At 39.4% G+C, this 14,465-nt stretch overlaps 1 protein-coding gene across 7 annotated transcripts in view; it reads left to right on the forward strand.

Moving 5' to 3' along the window:
• phldb3 (pleckstrin homology-like domain, family B, member 3) overlaps positions 1-13,680 on the forward strand; it is a 40,327-nt gene extending 26,647 nt beyond the window's left edge. For 6 of the 7 annotated variants that reach the window (XM_088327093.1, XM_088327094.1, XM_088327098.1 and 3 more), the window contains exons 6-15: positions 1,550-1,723; positions 2,872-2,982; positions 6,972-7,073; positions 7,146-7,233; positions 8,998-9,166; positions 9,252-9,333; positions 9,409-9,549; positions 11,279-11,483; positions 11,577-11,662; positions 13,262-13,680. In XM_088327093.1, coding sequence (XP_088183219.1) covers positions 1,550-1,723; positions 2,872-2,982; positions 6,972-7,073; positions 7,146-7,233; positions 8,998-9,166; positions 9,252-9,333; positions 9,409-9,549; positions 11,279-11,483; positions 11,577-11,662; positions 13,262-13,396 — 1,293 coding nt within the window. In that variant the 3' untranslated portion in view covers positions 13,397-13,680. The remainder of the gene's footprint in view (positions 1-1,549; positions 1,724-2,871; positions 2,983-6,971; positions 7,074-7,145; positions 7,234-8,997; positions 9,167-9,251; positions 9,334-9,408; positions 9,550-11,278; positions 11,484-11,576; positions 11,663-13,261) is intronic. The other variant, XM_088327095.1, reaches the window with a different exon arrangement.
• The last annotated feature ends 785 nt before the right edge of the window (positions 13,681-14,465 follow it).

A 14,465-nucleotide genomic window follows, 5' to 3' on the forward strand; every position in this document is an offset into this window, starting at 1 on the left:
ATAATTAGTTGTGCTGGCTTCAACAGCACAACCCACTGCTACTAGTGCTGTAGGCCTAGCGGCAACGGGTTTTTGAATGGGCACATTCGAATTGGTTTTACACAGTGTAATAACAGTGTTATTACTATGTTATTACAAAAAACTAGTTTAAGATTGACAGATACACCAGAGTTTAAAAACTGTGTGCTAACAGTTTCATGCATACAACTGGTTTTCTGCTGGTAACATCTTCCAGATCCGAAACAACTCTCACAAATGCGTTGTAGAGTTTTAACTAGAACTGTATCCTTTGGTTGAAATCCTACTCTGTAACAATAAACCCTTTAAATTATTTGTAACCCAAAACAAAGCGTAAAGATGTTACCACTTAGTGAAAGCCTATTCAGTTTGAAAACCGTATGTTGAACCTCAACCCTTTGTGTTGAAATAATTGTTTGAAAGGTATGGAAACTCCAATCTAGTCTTGGAAATGTGACATACCCCAAATCAGTTTATAAAACTTCAGCTCTTGTTTAAATCCCTTAACAGGACTGAAAACCCATATTCAAAAGTCTGCTAGATTTTCTTCAGAACACCTGCGTGGGGAAAAAATATTGTTGCGTTAGTAATATTCATTTTCTTATTTAACGATAGTTTTAACTTGTCTTTCTCAGGATTTTGAAAATATGACTCAGAGATCCAATCCTTTTTGTAGAATAATTAGGTGAAATAACATTTTAAAAGTATTGGACACCCAAGCACGGGGGTCAGCCACATGCAGCTCTAGAGCCGCCATAATGGATAAAAGAAGCTTTTTAAAAAATGCTTGGAATCAGAAATAGAAGATGCAGGGGAATACATATTTTTAAATATGGTTTATGTAGGATGACAAACAAAAATCAAGCAACCTTGGTGTTTTTCAAAGCTGTAATTTTTTTTTCAGAATAAATATAAAAAGAGTAACTTTCATGCAGGAATCTTTTTTGCAAGGCTTTTATTTTTTTTATTATTTTTTTTTTGTAGCTTTAATCTGCTTTGACTCAACATTTTTGGTTGCCATCGTTGTGAGCTTCGTATTGTATCTTTGTTAGATTCGCTTCCCCCTGCCTGAATTGTCAATACTTTTAAAAAAAACAGGGGTTTATTCAAAGGTACACCTTGTCGGTATTACTATACGTGTTATTAATGATTGGTAAGTACGTATTGAGTTTTGGTTTATTTTGATTTTTCTTTGTCTTATAAATATCAGACTGATTTAAGTCATGGAGTTTGCTTTCTTTAACAAATGGCTGCATTTTGACATATAACGTCCGACTGCCTCGGGTCATTTCAAAACTTCATCAATGTCCTTCATTATTTTTGGGAAGAAATAGAAAGCTTGAAGCAGACCCTGATGAAACCACAAAGGATGCAGTGTGCATTTTAGCGAAACTATTTTCCAATGGAACAAGAGTTTTCTTTGGAGAGTTAACTTCAAACAAAAATCTCTTCTCCAAGACTAACTACAAACTCTTTTACTTCAAAACACCAAATAATCTCACTTAAAGACGTATCTAATTTGATACTGCAGGACAAAGAGGCGATGGAGGCGGCCATCCGGTCCTTCGAAGATTGGGAGTTTCGTGTTTTGGAGCAGGAGAGCGGCATGGACGAGGAGGAGGCAGGAACGGGTGAGGATGACCTGTCTAAGGAGAACTTGGAGAAAGAAATTTCCTGCCAGCTGCTTTCTGTCAACAAAGCTCAGGTGAATATGTCACTTTTGGATCCTCGTTGTCCTTCACAAGCTATTAGTCACTAAATTTGAAACCATAACCTTTCAACCTCGTCGCCATAGTAAATAAACTATTTTCACAGTAATCACTCGTTGTAGCATAGATTACTTTTCGCGGTTTCGCAACTTCGAGGATTTACTGGTGCTTTGTGTTCTGCATTCTGAATGGCTTAACAGTCACCCTGCCCCTTTTCTGAATGTGTCAGCCTGTACGTCTATAATGACAAAGCTACATTACTTATGCGCAAATCTCTTTATTTATTTCAAATTTCTCTAAAAGCAATCATGTCAACAAAATGCTCGGGACCCGAGAGACAGAGGAACATGCTTTCTATCACTAACAAAGTTGGACTACTCGACATGCTAAAAGAAGGCTAAAATATATATATATAAATATATATATATATAAGTTTTTAAAAATGTATACTAAAACAGTGTTTGGATACTAAACTAAAAACCCAAAAAGGATTTATTGAAAAATATATATATTTAAAAAAAAATACAAATTGGCTTCCCATTTGAGAGAAAATGTCTGAGAAACGTCCGGCACGGAATGATTTAATCAATACAGTAGTACAATAGGGCAGAAAGATTTTTTTTTTAAATTCTAAATTGAGAGTACAGAACTTATTTGTATAAGAAAAGTTTTATAAAGTACAGTACTTTTATTTGTTGAACAAATGCTTGAGCCTGTAAAGTGAGTTGGTTCTTTGGTTTCAATGTAGTTTCAAGTAATTCATAAATACATAAATGTTTCTTCTACTTTGCGGGTTTTGATTGTCGCTGGACCTTTTTGGAACGCAACCCCTGTGAAAAATGAGGGATTACTGTACTATTCTTATTGGAGTTAAGCCTCACTGAGAAGAAGTGTACGTCCGAAACATGAGCAAGTCATGTTTTTCCTAAAGACTGTCATGCTGCAAGGCTGCAGCAGGTCACATGAAAAGCAACTCAGATAACCATGCGTGTTAGACAGATTGATGGGTGAGGAATGAACAGAGGTGTTGTTCAGCAAAGATTTGCACTGACTCACTGACCTGTGACAGCTCGTCTCCAAAACATCCACACCTCCTCAATGTTCTCGTAATGCTAACTTAACTCTTTTTTTTCCCCCCGTCCAGGAGCGAGTACATCTGCTGGAGACGCAACTGAAGGACATGGAGGGTGAGAAGAAGCGAGAACTAGAAGCCCTAACGAAGCAGAGGAGAGACCTCATGCACTCCACTCACATGGTTAGCACTTGGAACAATCGACTTAACTGCGGCTGTAATTGAAGCCGTTATGTTTTGCAAGATCGTTTTTGCAAGACAATGTCCAATTTGGGTTAACTTAGCTCTCTAAGTAATTACAGCTGATTTCTTTTTAGGAGCATTGTTGAATAGACTGAAAAATTAAGCTGAATGTCAAAAATAAAAAGACAATGAAAGACCTGAAAAACAATCCAAGATTCATCTTCATATCTATTCAGGATTATTTTAGTCTAAAAATCCTTTTTAAAGATGGGGTGCATCGTTTGATGTGTCCTTCAATTAGCTGCTAATAAATACTTTCTCTATTAAGTATGTGTTAACAATGCCCAACTGAGTTCAAAGAGCCCTTATGCTTTATTTTTCACTTTGCCCATCTGTTTTCATCTTACTTTAGGAAAATTGTTTGGGTCGGAAGATTTTAGGTTGAAGGAAGTGGGGGTAGGGGGGGTGCTAGAATGGAACATCATACTCGAACCATGTGTAGCTTAAAAATGGTGATATTAAGAAAAGGCTTGTTTCAAGTACTCCAAACGCCAACCCAAACCCAAAGAAAGATGAAAAAAGAAGAGTTTATACGAGAATGTGTAAAAAATGCTATCCTTACGAAACTTACTTGCACGTGCAACATCGGGAGTTTGGAAGAATGAAGACACAATCATTATTAGATAAAAAGATAAAATCATCATTGCACACTGTCAAGCAACTTTTGTTGCGTGTGCAGGTACGTGAAATTCTTAGAAGCGCTCAAATAAACTCTTCCTTTTTCAACTTTTGGGGGTTTGGGTTGCCACTTGGACTGTTTTGGAAACTCTGCTTTTCTTTCACCATTCCCATCCCAGAATAATAAAAACGCAACTACGCGCGGGAAATCACTCGCCCCTGCCTCCTTTCTTCCATTGTAATGCGCTCCGTGGCGGGACCACCGAAGGTAAAAGTAAAATAAAAGTAGATAGGCATGGAGGGAAATTATATATATAGAGGCTCCTTGAATCAGTTGGACATTGTTAACAGAATAATGGAAAAAATATTCAAATGTCTTTTTTTTAGGGACACCTCAAACTACGTACCCCGGCACATGAAAGTATATTCTATTTGACTAGGTAGCCAAAAACAGTGATTTTTACTCAATATGTTTCGAGCTCCGTAAATAAAAGCCGATAGCCAACTGAGTGAAACGGGCGAGAGAGGGAGAGAAAGTACAAACCCATCCAATCATAAGGGAAGGATGAGCTTGAGGAGGAGCGAGTTAAGCGCGCGTGAGTGCTGCAAGGACATGGGAGTGAAAAGCAACTTTGACAGGATACGAGAAGGTAAGCGCAGAAATGAGCTGGCGTTGAGTCACTAAATGAGTCGCGCGTCGAGGAAGGAGCAGATGTTTGCAGATAGGCGCATGACAGCACGACTTGCTAATAAATCAACTCGGCGCTCGACTCGTGCTCCCCGCAGGCGTGTGACGAGCGCGGAGTCGCTTGCGTGTCTTTGAGTCGAGCATCAAGCCGGGCGAGACAAAGCCAAACTGCAATCTTGGCGAGTTTAAGCAAATACCAAAATCCAGTCAGGAGCAGGAGGTTAAAGTGTTGATCATCAAGGCTTTATGACTTTCTGTTTATGTTATGAGTTCACATCTGGGATCTTTTGTGAGTACCTAGGACGGGACGTGAGTAAGAGGATTTGTCAGCAGTAGTTCTGTAACCTCGCGTTTGTTCCCGGCGATTCACTCCGCATACACTTTGTTGGGAATTCACAAAGTATCTTTGAAGATAATGGAAATAAAAATCTCACTATCTATCCATTCTGATATGTATTATGTTTGGGAGTGCTGTAAATATTAAATGAGGATGTTTTATGTATAAAACCTCTTTTTTACCTTTATTTTTGATTCTTCAGACATTTTTTTAGTCTCAACATATTTGGTTGCTGAGCCCTGTTCTAGACCACAGGGGGGCAGTGATGAGTTTTCATGGTTCATGAGAAGCACTTCACCAGAAGTAGAAATGTTCATTTAATTTCATGATTTGTATTTGTTTTAGTTGTAAGAAAAATAAGTCAAAATATGCTTGAACTGAATCGTACAATTACTAAATACAGTACGTCACAAAAGTAAGTACACCCCTTTACTCACATTTCTGCAGAGATTTCATCAATCTGTTTGATTGAACCACACTGAAGAAACATCACTTTGACACAACTAATGTAGTCTGTGTAAAGCTTATAGAGCAGTATGAATTTATTTAAAAAAAAAACTCAAAATATAGTCGCTAAACCTATGGTAACAAAAGTGAGTACACCCTCAAAGAAATGTTCCTGGCATTCTATTATGATTTTGCAGAACCACTTTAATCCTCCTGGTCATGGAGGAGACCATTCTCTGCTCCAGTTGTTCACATTGCATCCTTAAATTTGTGTTTCCCTTTTTGAAATGCAACTCCCCAATTCCAGTTGCACTCATGCAGCCCCAAACCATGACATTCCCAACACCATGCTTGACTTTAGGCACAACTCAAACACGTTTCTACTCCTCACCTCGTTGCCGCCACACATGCTTCACACCATCTGAGCCAGATAAATTAATCTTTGTCTCATCAGACCACAGGATATCTTTCCTGTAACCCACGGCCTTTGTGGCTACTTTTCATCGTGTCAAAGCGATGTTTCTTCAGTGATGTTCTTTTTAACATCATAATGAAATCTCTGCAGAAATGTGAAGGGTGTGTTATCGTTTGTGACATACTGTGTATATAAAATAATATTTTCAGTATTTTTTCTTATTTTCACAAAAATAATGAATCATTGACATCATTTTTTGCCATGAGTAGCTAGCTAATGCAACATGCACTGATAAAGCATTCGTGTGTTGTCTTTTCTCCTTAAAACTGAGACAAATTAGTGACCAAATTTCTAATGCCAAATTAAGAATTTGATTATGTATGTAAGTATGTGTAATGCCAGGAACTATTTGAAGACAGCATGAAAACTTCCATAAGACAACAATAACAACATCACGTGTAGAGGTCTGTCGATTATCAGGCACAGATATTTGGGAATTTAACGAATATTGGTATCTGCATTTTTATTTGACGGGCCGATTAAATCTATTTAAAACTGGATAATTTAAGCTCAGATGGAGCCGAGCCTCTCTCCCCCTTCCGCCTGTCTCCTGTGTCGGCTGTGACCCATCCCACACCTTCTGATAGGATAAGCGTCTGTGGGCGGAATCACTGAAGCAGGAAGGATAATGTTAGAGCGACGTAAACAGCGGCAGCTCTGCTAACTCCTGAGACCCGACATGCCTTTAAATCAAGACAGCTGATAATATTGAGAAAATGTCTGGGGTAGAAATGTGTGTGTGTGACTTAAAGATAGCAAAAAAAGTGTAGTTGACCCGTTTTAGGGAAGCATGTTTCAGTGGAGAGTGATATATTAGCTATTATCACAACGTTAGTTTGTCAATCAAGCAGGTGTGTTTTTGATTAAAAGCAAAGCTGAAGTGGATTAGCTCTGACCATTACATCAGTTGAAATTTCGATGCACTTTTTGTTTTAAGTTAAGTTGTTTTAAGTTATTTTAAGTCATGTTGGTTGTAATGACATTTTTAATTATTTACTGTAAAAATAAATCAGTAAGCTATGTACATTTTTATGTACCTTTATATGAGTTGCTGCTAAGCCCCAATTTATTTCCTGCACTCTTAGTTTTTGTTTTAAGTGAACGATTAGGCAAGTTATTTGTGTTTAAATTCTATTTTGTCTCACTGTAAAGAGTATGAGAGCTATTAAAGTTTTTTTTGAATGTATAACAAATAGTCTCAATTTTTTTTTGCATTATTACAAAATGATTACGCCAATTTTAAGCTTTTACAGCAAAGGAAAATCGGTTCCAAATATTGGTGATCTGCCTCCTCTTAATACTAGTAATCGGTATCGGCTCTGAAAAATCCATATCGGTCCATCCTTAATCACGTTTCCTTGCAGGTTGTAGAAGAAAAGAAGCCCTTTGCCAACCATTCGGACCTCACTGGCTCTGCCCCATGTGTGATGTCACTGTCACCTTTAAGCGTTCACAAACCTCTTCAGGTACGGTTTAAAAGGAAAAAAATAGAGTAAGAAAGGTGCTGTGCATGTTCATGTTTTTTTTTAACATTTTAGGAACCGTGCAAGGATGCCGGCACGCTTCCCCGGCGGCGGAGTTCGCACCGCAGCGGCCGACTGAAAGACAGACCACTCTCGGCCCAGGGTGAGCGGTTGCACCAACCGTTCCCTCGTTTGTCTCGAATGTTTGTTGAGGATTGTGCAATTGAATGAAAGGCTTGCCGGGCGAGGGGTGGTAAAGACAACAAAAAAAATAAAGAGATTGATGGGGAAAAGCCGGATTGACTTGATGAGCCAGTTTGAAGTCTCTTCTTTGGTGCAATATTATCTACAGGCAAAGGATGCACTCAAAGATTTGGACACCTCACTCAAACATTAGAATATACAGTATTTTACACACTATAAGGCGCACCCCCAAAAAAATAGTCATTTGCGAGGAGCGCATGTCAGTTCCTGTCCACAAGACCACTAAGGGATGCAGAAGATTCAAGAAAAGGCAATATTTCATTATCACACAATTTCTAGTCATGGTACCAAATGTTTGATGTTACAGGCGTCTGTTCCTCAAACTAGAGACTCTAATGTACTTGTCCTTTTGCTTGGTTGTGCCTCCCACTTCTCTTTCTGCTCTGGATAGAGCTTGTTTGTGTTGTTCTCTGAAAGGAGAGTAGTACACAACGTTGTAGGAGATCTTCAATTTTTGGGCTATTTCTCGCATGGAATACCCTTCATTTCCTGAAGGTCCCCAACTAGGGGCTTAGTTAAATAGTCATTGGTTATTGGTGACCGTTTTTATCCTTTTTTTACATCTATTGCAGCCTGGTCATCCTGGAAGGGGATGACCTCATGTGCGGTCCCTTCTCAAGGTTTCTTCATTTACCTCATGCTGAGATTTTTGAGTTTTTCCTTGGCCTTATGTAGGTTTTAGATCAGGGGATAGTGTAATAATAGTCTGTGGTTTGCAATCATCTGTGGTCTGTGCAGCCCTTTGAGCCTCTTTCTGATTAAGGGCTAAACAAGGAAACATGACGCGACTTGACTATTGGCCCGAACTGCGAAAATATTGTTGGGCATTAAATCAGTGGTACATTAAAGGTTGGGGACCTCTTAAATACAGCATTTTATCGCTGATCTGTAAAGTCTTGACAAAGTGCACAAGATTCTGAACTGAATGAATAAAAGGCATTAATGGAAGTAATTCATTCCATCTGAACTGAATAAAGAGAACAGCTTTGCAGTACTTAGGCCATCCTAAGTACTCAGGCCAAGATATCCATGAACGCCGCATGTACTAAAAACGTTTGTCACTTACAATGCTTAATTTGAGCTGAAAAAAGGTTAAGTACATTTTATACCGATTTTCAATCAGTTTGTGTTTCCTCATTTCTTAAGCATATCTGGTGCCACTACTAAAAATAATGTGATAATGAGTTTTGACCTAATGCCTTTTCATATGTCATTTGAATCCCTAGTGGTCTTGTGGATAGGATTCGGCGCTCTGCCCACCAAAATCTGGGTTCAATTCTCGTTGCAGCTTATGTCATGCAATTGAGAACATCCATCCATGTCCCTAGCGGCCTGATGGTTAGGATTTGGTGCTCTTACTATTGCTATCTGGTTCGATGTCCGTTCCCATTATTGTTATGCAATTTTGGTAAGCGTTAAAATGTATCGATTAATCAATAATTGCACAAAAACGGTGATGCATTTCCAATTTTGTCCACATACCAGATTATAAGGGGCATGTTCAAATTTCTGGCCAATTAGGGGTTTTTCAATCAGCCTTATAGTCCAGAAAAAGTGGTAAATACCCTTGGATATTAGAAAAAGTATCTGACTAGAGTCAAAGTGTCCCGCCACAAAAACGTCCCACAAAGCTCCTAACATCCTCGTCTTCCTCCTGTGGCAGGTTTGGTGAGGACACCCCCAGCTATCAGCCATCCTCAGGAAGCGCGAGCTTCCCCCCTCTCCTCGCCCCCGCACCGACTCCACAACGGGCATGTAGCCGGCCACAGCGCTGATACCACCAACGGCTACGAGCGCCTCGTGCTTAGCACGCCAGGCTCTCGCGCTGCCAGGTCAGTTTTGTGCCGCTCTCTGAGATTTCAGAGCATCAAAACGAATTTTGGGAGGGCTTTTGTGACTGTTACCTCTCAAACACAGTCCTTGCTTAATGGATCTGGTGGAGATAGAGCGGAAGTTAAGGGAGGCCAAAGCAGAACGAGAGAGGCTCCTAAGAGAGAGGGTGAGTGGAGTGGAAACCTCAGGCGCGGACCTAACATTATTTTCCAAGATTCATGTCTTTGTTGGTTGGACGCAGGAAGAGCGACAGCGATTATCTTTGGAGGAGAGAAGACAACGAGAGCTCAACTCACCCAGGCCAGAAACTACAGAATCTGAAAATCCACACAGGGCAGAATTGGAGGAGAACCCGATCACATCTCCAGTAAATTCTCCTGAGGTAAGCTATCAGGATACAAAACACATACTACATTAAATTGAATTACAGATATAAAAAGCATGTTGTTCAACCCCCAACCAAAAATGAATAATTTGTATAGTTTTACTACAAAACCTTATCTCATCTCATTAGCTGCACCGCTTATCCTCAGTAGGGTCGCGGGGGTGCTGGAGCCCATCCCAGCAATTATTGGGCAGTGGGCAGGGGGACACCCTGAACTGGTTGCCTGCCAATCGCAGGGCACACAAAACCCACTACAAAAGTTTAAATAAATGATCTGGAAGACAATTTCTCAAATTTTAAATATGTTTTACCCAATTTAGTTGAATTACTTTTAGTGAAGTCATAAATCAAAATTATTTGTTGCAGCAGGTAATTTTGCTCATTTTAAGAAGCATTCTTAATTAACTTGAAGCTATTTAAACCAGGATGCTCTAACTTTTTTCAAACTAAGAGCTACTTTTTGGTACTAGTTAGCGCAAAGGGCACCCAGTTTGATATGCATTTCTAAAATGACAACATATCATCTTATTATGTTATTACCAGGTTATTACCAGGTTAATTATTGGAAGTACGGCTAAATAGACTCAGTAAACCACTAAAAAAAAAATCATTTGACAAGAAAATCACAATGACCTAGCATTGGTGAGCTATTGTCAGAACAGGTCTGCTGGCACCTTAGGAGGCACCCTTGTGCCCACAGGCACCACATTGGAGACTCATGATTTAAACAATATTAAATACTAAATCTCATCTCATTAGCTGCACCACTTATTCTCAGTAGGGCCGCGGGGGTGCTGGAGCCCATCCCAGTTATCCTCGGGCAGTGGGCAGGGGATACCCTGAACTGTTTGCCACCAGTCACAGGGCACACAGACAGACAATTCTCATTCACACCTAGGGACAATTTGGACTGGCAAATTCACCTGACATGCATGTTTTTGCAATGTGGGAGGAAACCGGAGTGCCCAGAGGAAACCCACACATGGGGAGAACATGCAAACTCCATACAGGAAGGTTTGATCACATGACCTGGGAACTGTGCCACAGATACGCTTACCACTCAGCCTCCATGCTGCCTTAAATTATTATGACAAAATTAGGTTACAATAAGGAATTATATGGCCACAGGAATTTTTTTGGGGCTGAGTTGGAAACCTCGGCTAGGCAAGTCCGCATTTTGAGCTCATAAGATAATTTATACCTGACCTTTAAAAGGTGGAGTCTGTCGTTTAAGATGTCCTTGCAAAAGTTGAAAGTTAAATTAATTCTCTTTTCGGTACGTTTTAACAATGCCCAACTGAGTTTAAAGAGCCATTTTGCTTTGTTTTCTACTGCTTTTATCCTTCATTTAGCAAAACTGTTCTGGGTAGAAGACATTAGGTCGGAGGAATAGGGGAACTGGGGGGAGTAATGCAAAGTAAAGTCATGCTCGTCCTTGTGGGTTTTGTTCCGGTTTTCTTAATGTAGCATGAAATAGGTAAAATTTAAAAAAGGCCTCCTAGAGTCCAAACGCCAACCCAAACCCTAATAAGACAGGAAAAAAAGAAGAGTTTATTCAAGGGTTTCTAAGAAATGCGAGTACTTGCACGTGCGTCATAAATGAGCTGAGGCTGCAATAATAACATGAAAACGTTCCAAATTCCCTACAGCTCCTTCAAACACATTCAATATTTATCTTTCTTTATTTTGTGTTGCATACTTGATGTGCTGTGATCGTCTGCATCAGAAGCTGCCTCTATCCCTCTGCCCGAATTTTGACCTGCGCGCCCACGTGGAGTCCCTGGGCCACGGCGTGTCGGCCTGCGCCGAACTTCGCCTGACGTCTCGCCGGTGCGCCGGTTTCCTCACCAAGCGAGGGGGCCGGGTCAAGACCTGGAAGAAAAGGTGGTTCCTCTTTGACGTGGACCATCGAAGGCTTGCTTACTACACAGGTGCCCTGGCTATTTCTTCATCTTCTCGTATTATTTGTTTGTATAATAGAAGAACTTGACAGTGACTCAAAACATCTTGTAAATGTTACTCAGATTGTGACGAGAGGAAGCTGAAAGGCGTTATATACTTCCAGGCGGTGGAAGAGGTTTACTATGACCACCTGCGAACGGCTGCCTCCGTGAGTCGCTACACCTCTACACTTTGTTTATATAATGCGAGCAGACGCTATTTTGACAATAGCGATGCCTATTGAAGCCGCTAGATGGCACCGTGAGATAAGATTTAGCAAACTGCTAACGTACTCCATTAAGATTTTTGGACTTCAGGATTTTTCCGTCATGTATGTGTTCTTGTTGGATATATTTATTGCATACCAGTCAAACTTAGCAAATTTCTTCACTTATAAACAGGGATGAGAGGGTATATATATATATATATATATATATATATATATATATATATATATATATATATATATATATATATATATATATATATATATATATATATATATATATATATGTGTGTGTGTACATTTTTCATGACATTACATTGTTTGAGCTAAAGCTTTGGGGCCCAATTCTAACCAGGAGGCCATCCACTTTTAAGTGTTCCGTGTTAATATGCTAAAAACAACCTAAGCTCACAGTTTCTTTTTATGATTATTTGCGAATGTATTATTTCTGCTCTAATGAATATTACTGTTCACTTCAGTGTTAAAGGGACAGTGTGTATTATTTAGGGCCTCCTAGTGGTACAAAAAGAAAAAAAAGATTGATTTGAAAAAAATTGCAAACATACAGGAACTTTCTTATGGACATAAACTTTCATCTAAGTACTTTTAGGTTTTACATAAAATGAGCCTCATCTATTTTTCTGCTACGGGTACCCAAAAACCTCAAAAAGGCTGGCCAAGAAAGGAAGAAAAATGGTGCACTTTGATTACTTTGAGTCTCAGTAGTTTGTTTTCTTCCTTTTGTTTTTTTACACTCCTTTTCAGTTGCACCCCACAATACAAAGTCAAATAATAGACACTGTCCCTTTAACGATATCTCATTTTACAAGCAATCTGATTATTGACTGTCCCAAGTTATACAATTCTAAACAGCTTTACATGAGGAGATATTCATGTAGTTTTTTTTTAATTGTTCAGACGCTGCCCTACTACTTACGGACGATCGTTCGTAAGTTGAATTTGTTCCTAAGTTGCTTCCAAGCTATATTTTGTATGTTTAAGGTTTATACAAGTATGTTTAAGGCTTGTATAAGTAACCTGTATTGTTTTGTACAAAAAATAAACATTTGATAAAATGATATGCTCTATAAAGAGGAATAAAGTTGAGTTTAACTTACTTTTGGGAGATGCGCTTCAAGTGGACCTCCTCTGTGGTAGAGACTGGCCAAAAATAGCAATCAAACCATTTTCTCAACCGCATCATACTTTCTTATTCCACTTGATTTCAAATGAAACGGCTCGCCTCTTCTTTACACTTCAAACCAACCATAGTGAATGGTTGCACAAGATATTAAACAATAAAAAGAAGTTTACACACAAACTAGGAAGAGGAAGCGGATTTTTTCTCCTGGGTGGATGCTGGGTGCACACATACAAAATCTATCTTACAGCACTGCCGGATATTTTTTGACATCCCGGGAAAAAAAAGTTCGTATCTACCGTTTTTCGTAAGTCGAATGGTCGTAAACTCTAGACATATCTGACCAATGCTTATCTCCAAGATAAATAGCATCACTTATCGTCTTATCCTCTCTTTTGCAGTCGCCCCGGCCCAGCTTGACATTCTGCGTCAAGACGTACGACCGCCTCTTCTTCCTGGTAGCCTCCAATGCGGTCGCCATGAGAATCTGGATGGACGTCATCGTGACGGCGACGGATGAGCACTGCCGCTATTGACGTTGCAGGCCAACTAAAACAAAAAGGAGAAAAAGCTGTTACTAATGTGAGGATCGGTCTGTTACTGGAGCTTTCCCTCTCCCTACAGGCTTCCGCCGGGCATTACAGATTTGCTACACTACAGGACCAAGAATATCTGGGATTGATTGATAGCCATCCATATTACAGTGTTTTTTACACTATTAACTTATTCTGTGGGTATTTTTGTGGGTTTTGCAAAATACATGTAAATACTGGTCGTACACTGTTGTCGATGCACTATTAAAATATATAAAGAAGTATGATTTTGTGGCCTTTCTGGAACATCGTGAAATTTAGGAATTGGTTGTCAAAAGTAGTGTATGGAATTTGTGTTTATAGGGACTATGTGTGTTATCTGACCACTATATGCTTCTGTATTGGGAGGTGAAACCAAAATTTTGTGCTAAAAAGCAATAAAATAATACAAACTATAGAGACCCGAAGTTCCCAAGGCAACACCTTTTTACTTCGTTTTTTTTTTTTTTTTTTTGCCCTGCATTTCGCAAGGTTTTCGGTTTTCGGGTACCCATTGTGGCACGATAAAATATTATGTCAACTCACTCTTAAGTTAGGCTCATGTAAAGTGAAACTGTTGACCTATGAGTGTTTAAAAAAAATGCAGGTTTCAATAATTCATGTATTTTTAAAAGGGTTCGGGGCACCCAATGCAAGTTGACAAAGTAAATGACATTTTGAATTGTTTTGCTAATATTCCAGCATACGTCGCACGAATAGATGAAACAATCACAGTGCACATCATTGAGGAAAAATATTTTAAATTGATTGCTCTTTGCGACAAATGTCTTTCCTTCAAACAGGAGAGTGGAGACTTTTCCTACGCACTGCTCGCCTGATGATTCGGAAAGTGGTGTGGGAAATGAGCTGTCTGTGTACCCATTGAAATCCCCCCCATTGCGACATTGCTTTCAGTTGATTTCAGAACGTCGCTTTCCAAATCACGTTTCCTGCGTTCTTCAAATATTTAAGATTAAAAGTCCCTTTTTGCCTCGAGGTGTCTGTTTGAATGTCAAGTGGAAGGTTTTTAGAT

This window comes from Urocampus carinirostris, chromosome 2 (assembly GCF_059441175.1).
Source record: "Urocampus carinirostris isolate Australia breed hairy pipefish chromosome 2, RoL_Ucar_1.0, whole genome shotgun sequence".
Taxonomy (NCBI): domain Eukaryota; kingdom Metazoa; phylum Chordata; class Actinopteri; order Syngnathiformes; family Syngnathidae; genus Urocampus; species Urocampus carinirostris.